This window comes from Trichoplusia ni, chromosome 3 (assembly GCF_003590095.1).
Source record: "Trichoplusia ni isolate ovarian cell line Hi5 chromosome 3, tn1, whole genome shotgun sequence".
NCBI lineage: Eukaryota > Metazoa > Arthropoda > Insecta > Lepidoptera > Noctuidae > Trichoplusia > Trichoplusia ni.
In genome coordinates, this window is record NC_039480.1 from 361,266 (window position 1) to 372,506 (window position 11,241).

At 43.1% G+C, this 11,241-nt stretch overlaps 1 protein-coding gene across 2 annotated transcripts in view; it reads left to right on the forward strand.

The window, feature by feature from the left end:
- Positions 1–11,186, forward strand: part of LOC113508770 (death-associated protein kinase related) — a 155,741-nt gene extending 144,555 nt beyond the window's left edge. The window contains exons 2-7 of one of the 2 annotated variants that reach the window (XM_026891864.1): positions 7,419–7,590; positions 7,881–8,181; positions 8,504–8,732; positions 8,937–9,340; positions 9,654–9,772; positions 9,897–11,186. In XM_026891864.1, the coding sequence (XP_026747665.1) occupies positions 7,419–7,590; positions 7,881–8,181; positions 8,504–8,732; positions 8,937–9,340; positions 9,654–9,772; positions 9,897–10,106 (1,435 nt within the window). In that variant the 3' untranslated portion in view covers positions 10,107–11,186. Of the gene's footprint in view, positions 1–7,418; positions 7,591–7,880; positions 8,182–8,503; positions 8,733–8,936; positions 9,351–9,653; positions 9,773–9,896 lie in introns of both variants that reach the window. The other variant, XM_026891865.1, reaches the window with a different exon arrangement.
- The last annotated feature ends 55 nt before the right edge of the window (positions 11,187–11,241 follow it).

Here is an 11,241-nt window from a genome sequence, read left to right on the forward strand (position 1 = left end):
CGCAGCGCACGTCGCTCCAATAACATTTATAACCGACTAGACGTTATCCCACTTAGAATGTGGCTAGGAAGTCCGCGACAACCTTGTATATATTTTGTTTATGAAACGTCTAAGAAATTTTTCTAAAGTCGCACATTTTTGTAAAAAAATCAAATCTGGGTGTCGCGTGGGCCCACCACACCCATTGTGGGTATACCACACGACACCCAGATGTGCACGTTACGTCGCGCATGATGACCAATACAATTTAGCTGTCCGTGCTTTACATATTACATTGTTTTCACCAGTTGCTATATGAATTGTTATGTAACTACTGCCCTTATGTTTTAAGGGGGGCTTTCAGTCATAACTTCAAATATCACAGCTTCCATCGAACAACTGATGTTTTTTAATGGTACTACTTATTTCTATCGAATAAATTCGTAGTTTGGCAAGAAAGGTGATGAATGTCCTTCAAGTAAATATAAATAGGTACTATCAATCATAAGATCAAGACGATGGACCTCTGTCAACATCACAATAAACAAAATTTATTATTATGCTATATGCTATTGGAAAATGTCGAATTTATTGATACGGGTAATTTCTGTCAAGACATTAATTATCATTTTCCTATAACAATTTTTGTACGAAAAATTCCGTCGAGATTTTGCCAACCGATCCTTTCACCCCTTTTCCGTGGAACTCGGGGCCCCAACCTAACTGCAGTATAAGATCACCTCTCGCTAAGAACCCTGCTTGCTGTTATATTTCGCGATAGTAAAGCTCACTGAATATTTTATTATTCATTAAATTCAATTTTAACGATCACAACTCACATAATTATGTTATTCTTTGCACAATATGTAATGTCTTATATGGACGTTGTTAGGACATCGAAACTAATAAAATATTCATCGTTATTATTATGGATATTTAATAGCTCGTTCTCTTTATATTGCACGCTTAGATTTTTTATCTGTTCGTTTTTTATTCGCCTTTAGCAAATAAAAATGTTAGTTGGCACTTACCGACCTATTTACAAGAGCACCTTATCTGTTTTAATATTTGTTGCGAAATTGCTATTTCATATAAAAGCGGACTAATCTCTTCTAAATCAGATATATCTTAAACAGTGTAGAGATTAATAATAATGCAAAACAGTATTCCTCATTTAGCGACATAATATCACACACATCACACAAATATTTGACGTACAGGGTCAAAGCTACTGCACAAATGGACCTTCACATTACACATTAAATTATCAATGTAGAGGTGCTCGTTGTTCGCCAACCACCGGATGTGACCTCTACCCTCCGCGAGGAACCACGGCCTGTCCGCCTGATTGAGAATATTTCAACTTTACATACACTTTCTAATAATGTGCACATAAAATGTTTGGACATTACAATTCTAGTGATATCATCGCAAATGTATGCCGTACTCATTTAGTAACTCCTGAATAACTTTCTCTTTGAGAACTGCGGTTATTTACAAAAATAACTGCTATCAGTTACTAAAGATTTCGTAGCTCGTCGCTAAGAACGAAGTACAGATTTCATTGTTGAGCCCCATCAATCTCGTGTTGTGCAAACTAAATGGGATCGGCTTGTGAAGCAACACCAGCTCCCAGACTGTCGGTAATACCCGCCCAGATGAAACCTCATCACTCAGCAAAAAGATAATAACACTGCAATCTGCTTTATTATACTTTTGATTGGGGTGATTTCTTAAGCGTTCTGACACTGTGGCCTTCGCACAAAACTTGATAATACACTTGCCGACGAAAGTTTCATCATCTCCCTATTTTATGATACACTGTGTGAACTGTACCATAATTGGTTAGAAGAACTGTAAGATGAGCTTTGCGTGTGTGAGATTAATCACGTTCCTTTTAATCAGATTTTAACACGACCCCATAAATAGAAGCCCATTAATGCCACAAGTCGTTATGTAGTTGACAATAGAAATTCTCTAAAGTAATTACGGCAAAACTAAGGGTGAAATTCATTTCGATAGATGCACAATACCATTGTACTCATTTCTAATTTAAAATTTGATTGCATCTCGACGGTCCTGCACCCCTTGCGTTCGCATTGTCTGCAAATACGCGAGTCACGCTGACTGGTGTATTGACCCCCAGTCGCCACTGCTGTCCATTTGCATGTACCAGCACAAGGGAGCAGTAAAGCTTTCTATAAATCTAATCGAGGGCCGGCGACAACAGTTGTAAAATTTTACGACTTCCGTCGATCGGTCTCCGCGGCCGCTCGCTCGCGTCTCCACACGCGATTGTCCGCGATACTAGCCAATGTCGCGATCACACATCGTCCCACTGACGCGCTCTGTTAGTCTTGTGTTCGTTATAGTAATTAACTAGTCGCAAGGTCGCCGCGTTTTGTCATTCTCCATATTTATGCGACAGCAATCCTCCTTGGGACACGGTTAGACGTCCGCGGCCACTAATCGCGACCAAATCGGGCCGGCGACCGTCCGCAGCCTTTTCGTCCATCCACGTCTAGTCGTAACCGCTTCTAGATCGAACCTTTTTAGTAGAACAGCTAGACGCCGGCGCTGCGAGGGCACCTGCCGCCGCGCCTTATTTATATAAGTAAACATACCAGCGCGCGAATCTAAAACTTTTATGACATTCGCGGCGGCTGACTCATGATTCAATCGGTTTGCGGTCCGATGTACGATTTAACGCATTATCTATAAGATGCGATTAAGAAATACGATCGAGATGATGGATGTTGCGAGCGGCGCGCGGCGGGCTGTTACGGTGAGTGCGAGCGATCGAGCGTGTCGATAGCCATCGGTGCGGAGGTATCGGGCGCGCATCGTGCTGACGGCGCATCGATCGTCGGCGCGGGCGTCGGTTGTGCAACGCCTATGAATAATTACCGGCCGGCGGACGCGCACTCGATTCACTGCCAAGGACGCCTTTTCGCTTTTAGTCGGTCATCGATCGGAGCGCGTTGCGCAACGCGGCGGGGGTTTCGCCGTCGGGCCCGTTGCGCCACGCACCGTGAGAAGTGCACGCGACTAATGACGCGTTGCTCAAGCGGCGCAACCCGCCCACAAATCGCTTTATTATGCAGAAAGTGAGTCGGAACAAATGGACGCGGCGGCACCCGGGCAGCATTCATTACGGGACCCAGGCCGGCGGAAAGTGAACGCCGAGCCGCGTACGTGATCAACGGATCCATATCAACCTGATTGTGATTTATAACGTCGCACCACTCTCCGCGACGTTTTATATGAAAAAATGAGCGTTTTATCGGTGCTGTACCCGCGGCTCGCATATTCATAAAGTTGACGGCCCTCATAAATATTTGTTGCAGTCCAGCTTTATCAGCGTGATACATAACGATATTACAATATCCGATGCACGGACTGCGCTCAGACTGATTATGACACGTTTAATAAGACGTTGCTCGATCCATAAAACGTGCGATGTTCTATTTAACTATGTAGTACCTAATCTGGGATCTGAAATTTTATCGCTCTCAATCATGCCTCGATTCATCATGGCTATCTTGCAGGTGGGGCGGTAGATTCATGCGGCATGCCTTTCAACTTGATTACAATATCGCATCGATCTTCTTCTGATTCTCTTACTTTTTACTCTATTATATTGTAATGGCATGTAAATATGTTCAAGTCTTAGATAGGTGTCCAACATTCATGATAACTTTTGCAATCTGAACGAGACAAGAACTTTTGTTGTTTGCAATATTGGTTGCATAGCAACCGCAATTTGTACGTGTGCGTGCTTTCACACTATTGCCGTGTTACAAATCAGAGTTGTCAAAAAAACAAGCTGTACCTCCGGTGGGGCTTGCGTTTTTGCCGGCAGCGCAGCTGTAGCCGCGCAGGTGCGTGCGTTTTCGCCGAATTTCGGCGGGCTGCGATGCGCTTGCGCCGACAGACGTAATCAGTAGAATAAATGCCGACTCTAAATGGGCAAAAAGTTTTTGATGTTATTCCGAGCATCCTGTGAGTAAGTACTGCGGAATGATTAATAACAGTTAGTGGGGATTTACGATTGACGTCCTATGGACTCCGTTCAATGTCTCTTATAATACCACTGAGGAAGCAAATAAATTACTGAAGCTGCAAGTTTTTGCGGTTTATACTGAACTGAACTGAACTTAAAGAGTTCCTCTTGACTTGAATGCTTAAAATTTCCAGTGAAAATAAATTATCTTCACAAAATTATCAATTACTAATAATTCCTAATGTTCAAACTTTCTATCTGAAGTTATATATGCGTAGGTAGGTGTAGTGTCTGCACTGCGCAACAGTTGCGCGGAATGCGCACGCGCATCGCGGGTCAACGTGAGGCTTGACACAGTGACACCGTGTCACCAGTGTTTTCTTATGTTTTGCGCGATAGATACTATCCGAGTGTTGACTTGGTAACATTTATTTAAAATGTAGTACTTATGTTTATTTTATATGTCAGTCGGTGATGTTTACGCACTTTAATATAATGTTTTAACACGTTTTATGAAATATGTTCAATCATATCACTGTTTACTATAGTGAGTTCTAAATAACTAATATAAATTTAAAACGTACAATTGTAAAAATTTCTTCTTAAATGTATCTTAAAGAATACGTGCATAATTCTGTTAAAATTCCCATCAAAAACCTTCCTTTCTGTATCATACATAACCAAGTTTTAAACCAAGTTAAATAGATAATCTGATTCAAAATTAAATTAAATCTACAATGTACCAAAGTAGAAAATGAGAGGTTTCCCCCACGTTATCTTGTATTAAGCAATTTACATTTCACACCAGTTCGGCAAGCACTGTGCAAAAACGGGAGATCCCCTTACTTGGCCTATTTAATCTATTTGGGTTAGGGCGGGACCGATCGATGCGGGTTCCGCCCAGAGAAAACTTTACGAAGCATTTACAAGAAAAACTTTACTATTGTGGGAAAATTTATTCGATATTATTTAGCTCTGCAATAAATGTGATAAATGGTAATGAAATGAAGTCAGTTACTTAATATTAATGTGAATTAATTTGCCTGGAGTAGCTATGAATGTTTTTAATAAAATCCAATAATACTGTTTTAATGAGGTTAGATATATTTCTTTAAGCATTTAACTTATTCTATTCCCACAATTAAAATCATACATTAACTCATAAATTATAATAAAAACACCCCACACACAAATCTAATTAACACAAACCAAATAACGGTTGTGTAATATTTAAAAATAGCCGGCGTTACGTCTCGCCGGCAGCCGTGACCCGCGCGGGGTCACTCGGCCACGGGGTGGGTACACGCCCTCGAACAACCCCGTCGGCCCCTCCCTGCTGCCCTCCGATGTCCTCTCATGACCTCCCGTGCCCTCACTACGTCGGCTACGTCCTCCACGTGCCCGACATTGACCCCAAAACCCGATTGTTCCAACTTCACAACTTTACGTAACCCGAGCTTCGTAATTCATGTTAAATTCATCTGTATTTGTCTGTAATGTTTCTAGTTAATTAGTAAATGAATAGTTACCCACGTAACGACATTGAACCAGTTACGTGGGAAAATTTAGTTACTTATAAATTGTATGGTTTTTGTGTTTTCGTTAATCACTCGTGAAGTATACGATTGTTTGGTTATTTCAATATTTGTTATCTCTTTTGTAAAGACGAAATGTTTTTTTTTTTCAGTATTAGTAAAAGGTATAGACGTTATAAGACAGGCAGACTTTATAAAACATGGTATCTTCTGTCTTATTAAAATAACCTAAATTGTACAATAAATAGCATTATGTTTGATGTTTAAACTGCAAATTCTTGCAACAAGGATTCAGTACGTGATTCACAATACGTAGAATTTGAATGAGCTTTGATTCACCAGAATATTCCGAACTGCAACTGTTACTTACTCACGCGCGTTCAAAATTATCGACCCGAATGCTTCGAACAATGTGTAGTTGTTATGATCTAATATTCATTTAACAAACTATTTTCGTAGAAAAGTGAAAAGTCATATATTAAGAAAAAACGGTGCCAAGCCTTAGGAAGCCAAGTAGGAAAAGACGTATTTGCGTTGTAGCTCGATAAGGTCATATTATTGCAAATTATGTGATATTTGTTACTACGCGAGATCTGTACATATTTAAACAAAAATCATTTACACGCAATATCTATAATATGAGCCTTTTGTACAAAGTGCATTAAGCGGCATTGTGTGCGCCGGTGGCGCCTGCGCCACGCAACTAAATCTCATTAACGCAAACTACGCGCGCAATCAAACTTCAGATTTATGTTATTCTAAGAATTAGCCATAGACCACTTACACCTAGCCCTTCTCACTCTTTGTTACGTATATTATTAAATATGTGCGTATGTAAATAAGGCTTTGTTCGCGTGTCGCAACAGGATTGTCTACGGTCTAATGAGCCCTATTCTAAGTAATTTAGTGCGTGCTCCAGTAACTAGTTTTGGGTAATGGCTCGTTACGCTTAAAGGAGAAAGTCTGAATAACGACCTATGCTAATTATGCTATGCTAATGGTGTGCCTCGGAATACGGTTCCTGATTCTGATCAGGAACATAAATAGTTTTCAATGTTCTTAGCACTGTTAAAGGTAATTCTCGCTGCGTCTGGCTAACACGTCGGTGGTGTTCACGTTGCCTCTAACAGAATAATAAATACGCTGGAACTTGTCACATATGGGTTACGATTACGAGCGAATTTACATCTACGTACCAAACCTGGCTACATCCGTTACTTACTTTAGTACTTGTAGTGCTATCAATTCTCTTATCTATCTATATATCAAGTGGATTTTGGGAATAGAAAAAAAATGATGGAAAAAAGAACCCAAAAACGTTCGAAGGTTTCAAAAATAGCTATTCAATTTTACTCCGACTTTTTGTTCTATGTGACCTATGCATCTTCAACTGGCTCATAAAAATACTTCGGGGTTCGATTCCCATAAATCCACGATATATCGTCTCGATAGATCACCTATTCACGATCACGATCTCGTGCGACCGCAGCGTTGCGCGCGCGCCGCTCCCTCTGGTAATTATTCCCACTAATGCCGCCTAATGGCTGGCCCTGATGTGTTTACGAGCACCACTTCGTCTTACACGGCGACAGGCTAATGAAATCCTGCGATTACAATGACGGTAATATCACATTTGCCTTCAAACGTGATTTAAGCCTTTCAGTCAATATTGTAACCTGTAAGACTTTCTATTGCGAACGTTCACGCCTTACGTCTGATTTTATGATCATTGCTTTGCTTGTGCAATGTAAACTAATTATGTATTTGCAATAGGTGGAAACCAAATTATACCTACCGTTTTTTGACCTCATTTAACAAATATTTCAACGTCGATTTCCTCCAACAGAACATCAAAAGATTTTGTAAACCATTTTTATTAAATCCGCATATTCTCTTTCCAGGGGAAAATTCGCTTCAGTCCGCAAGATTCGCCACCTAGTATCGGGCGAGGAGTACGCGGCCAAGATCATCCGCAAGCGGAGACGCGCGGCGGACACGACGCGGGAGATCCTGCACGAGGTCGCCGTGCTCGCGCTCTGCTCAGACTGCACGCGCGTCGTTAGTCTGCACGAGGTGAGACTTGTTACTCTTGTTAAAGAGATCTTGTACCCAAAAGGATAGACTTCTAAATGAATAATACACTCGATTACATGAACTGATTACAAACAAAAGTAATGCCATGTTTAAAAAAAAATGACCGTAATTGAGTGCCTTGTACGGAAATGCAAAAGACTAGCCAGTTAATTCTCTCCTCTTAAAAATAACTTTTCGCTTAAAAAGAAGAAAATTTGCAGAAGTTTTTAGCCCTTTGAAGTACGATAAAACAAATCAACGTAGCTAAAAATGCGCAATGCCATTTACAGGTATACGAAACCCGTTCAGAAGTAGCGATCGTCCTAGAGTTATGCGCGGGCGGGGAACTTCAGCGTTTGCTAGACGAAGAGGACCGTTTAACGGAGGGCGCGGCGCGGAGGGCCCTGAGACACGTGTTGGAGGGGCTCGCGCACCTGCACGCGCGCCGCGTCGCCCACCTGGACCTCAAGCCACAGAACCTGCTGCTGACAGCCGGCGGAGAGGAGCTGCTCATCTGCGACTTCGGCATCAGCCGCGCCATACAGCCCGGAGCACACGTCCGGGAGATACTGGGGACAAGGGACTATGTTGGTGAGTGGAGCTGTTGGTATTTATTATATACTAGCTGTTGTCCATGCGTCCATCTCCTGCAAATTGAAAATTATGCCACGGGAACATGGAATCGGGATAAAAAGTATTAAACTGTCCTATGTGTAAATCCTGGATGTCTGACTATCTATGTACCAAGGTTCGTCTAAAATCGTTCAGTGAGTAATTGCGTGAAAGAGGAAAAAACATCCATAGATACGAACTTTCGCATTTATGATATGGAAATATTCTATTATAGCCTAGGCTTTTTATGATCTTGATAAACCTTTTGTTTAGTAATGCTAATGCATTTTTGTTTCCTCAGCCCCTGAAATCTTGTCATACGAGCCGCTATCGCTGGCGGCGGACATCTGGTCGGTGGGCGTGCTGGCCTACGTGCTGCTGAGCGGCTACTCGCCGTTCGCGGGCGAGACCAAGCAAGAGACCTACCTCAACATAGCGCAGTGCCAGCTCAGCTTCCCCAAGGACCTGTTCCGGGGGGTCTCGCAGCGCGCTATACAGTTCATCAAGGAGACGCTAGTTGTTGATCCTAAGTGAGTATGGCCATTACGTCATTACTTAAACAAATATAGTCTGTGCTTGACAAGTAGGTGAATAAAAAAGAAATAATAGTATGTGAGCCATGGCATGGAAAGCAATAGTTACAGTCGACCACAGACAAATATAAAACAAAAATATACTTACCAGCGCTCCTATACCAAACTATTGTCATAACAAAATATGTCTGCCTATTCCAGGGGTCGTCTTACAGTGGAAGAGTGCCTGGAGCACCCCTGGTTGAAAGACGAGGCGGACCTGCCGCGCGCGATCGTAGGCGTCGGCTTCGACGTCGCCGAGCTCGCCAGCGACCCCGACGCTGACGACGACGCCGGCGACGACACCAACACAAACAACCCCTGCCCTCTCGGCAACGGAGTTAACGGCGTCAACGGAGTCAACGGAGTCAACGGAGTCAATGGAGTTAACGGAGTCAACGGAGTCAACGGAGTTAACGGAGTAAATGGAGTCAACGGAGTAAACGCAGTTAATGGAATTAACGGAGTCAACGGAATAAACGGCGTCAACGGGATCATTGGCGTAAACGGTCACAATGGCATTAACGGATGCAATGGAACCAATGGATCACATGATGATGAAAAAGGTGAGCTGATGTATGTATGATATGAAAACCATTCCATTATTTTATATTTAATTATAATTTTTAACCGTCATCTGTTTTGGTTTTACTAACATTCATTGAATAACTTTAAACTCGGCGATTGTAGCATGGACGTTTACCTACTAAAATTGATCTTTTTTATCTTTATTTGCACTAAGTTGTAAATCATTCAGTTTACACATAACTAAAAAGTAAAATATAATTTAATCAATCATTTAGTTTTATTTGCATGTTCTTTAGTTTAACAAATTGACCGGAATTATTCTACAGCGTTTAGTGTTGTTGTTGATTCCAGAATCATCCGAGTTCCGTCCGGCCTCCCCGCGCTCGGAGCTGGAGCGCGACAAGCCGCTGAAGCATGCGCACGCGCGCGACGCCTCGCCGCCCTGCCGCGACGCGCCCTCCACGCCCAAGGTGAGGGGCACTCAGTGCGCAGTAGGGTCCTGTACCTGTGTCGCGACATTAGCTAACTTGGCGTGGTTAGCTTGTCGTAATGTGTACGATAACAAATGTTTAACATTTATATCGTTTGTCTCAGGTGTCCCGTAAATCCCACCCCCACGCGCCGTCGGTGCTCGCGCTGTGCAAGAAGTTCCAGCCCGACTACGAGAAGCCGGCCAAGCTGTCGCACCACGCGGTGGGCCACGTGGGCCACGTGAGCCACGCGGGCGAGTGCGGCTCGCTGGAGTGCGAGTGTCGCCTGCTGCGGGCCGCGCGGGCCGCGCCCGACCGCGCCGTGCTGTGCTAGCGCCTGCTGTGCTGCGCCCTGCCGCGCCGCTAGCACCTGCTGTACATATAGACTAGTGTCCGAGGACTATTGTATATTTCTTATGAGGGACCTCCCCGATCGCGCGGACCGAGCGTTCGCAGACGATCGCGGGGCTCCACCGACGGTACAAAATGCATAATGATGCGCCCGCGCACGGCAAGCGCTTGTGAATGTGTAAGTGGCTCGCGTTGTACATAACGCTGCGCCCGCACTGTGTCGTGTACGTGAAATGTGTTAAGTTTATTACTATTGTAGTTTTGGAATGCGTTCGCACTGTTGAAAACACGTTGTAATATATAATGTTATGTAGAGACGTTTCATCCGAAACATTGTTGAGAATAGAGATGTTACTACGCATACTTGTGTAGTTCTCAGCGCGAGCGCGTGTTGTTGTGGGTGAGTGTGCACGGGGTGCGGGCGCCGCGCGGCTGCGGCCTGCTGCGGCATGCCGCGTCAGGCCGCGTCGTGCTGCATGACGCTGCGGCATGCGGCACGAGCCCGGCCGCGCGGCTGTACAGGGCGGCGGCGGCGCCGAGCGAGGCCACGGGGCGCCGCCGCCGCCGCATACTTAGATAATTAAATTGTTGATGTGTCGATCACATTTATATTATAGTATCTAAGTGTTCAAATGGTTTAACAGATGATGTACGTTGTATGTTAACCGGAGCGGTATAGATATATAACCGATATGTTCGAGTGTTGGGACCAAAATTTTGTAGTAGAAGGAACGTTTCCATATCGGTGCAATTGTTGTCATGTCAAATTTTATCACAGAATGTGACCGTTATCGGGATGTTGCTTAGGTAGGTAAATTGTTTATGAATGTCATGAGCTCAAATCTTGCGACTTAATTTTTTGTAATGCTTAGATGAATCGTCGTCGAGTGTAGTTAATTCATCCTACATATTGAAAATATTTTCATACACTGTATACTTCTTTTCCATGTTGAAATCATTTTAACAATGTTTTGTTCATCTAAACTCGAAGATCCATTACCCTTTGAAAGCTGTTGTGATCAATAACTCATTTGTAAAAAATAAATTATTGTGATATAAAATACTTTGCTTTTTCCTTACAATTACCAATTACCAATACCTAAAATAAGACAAAAATA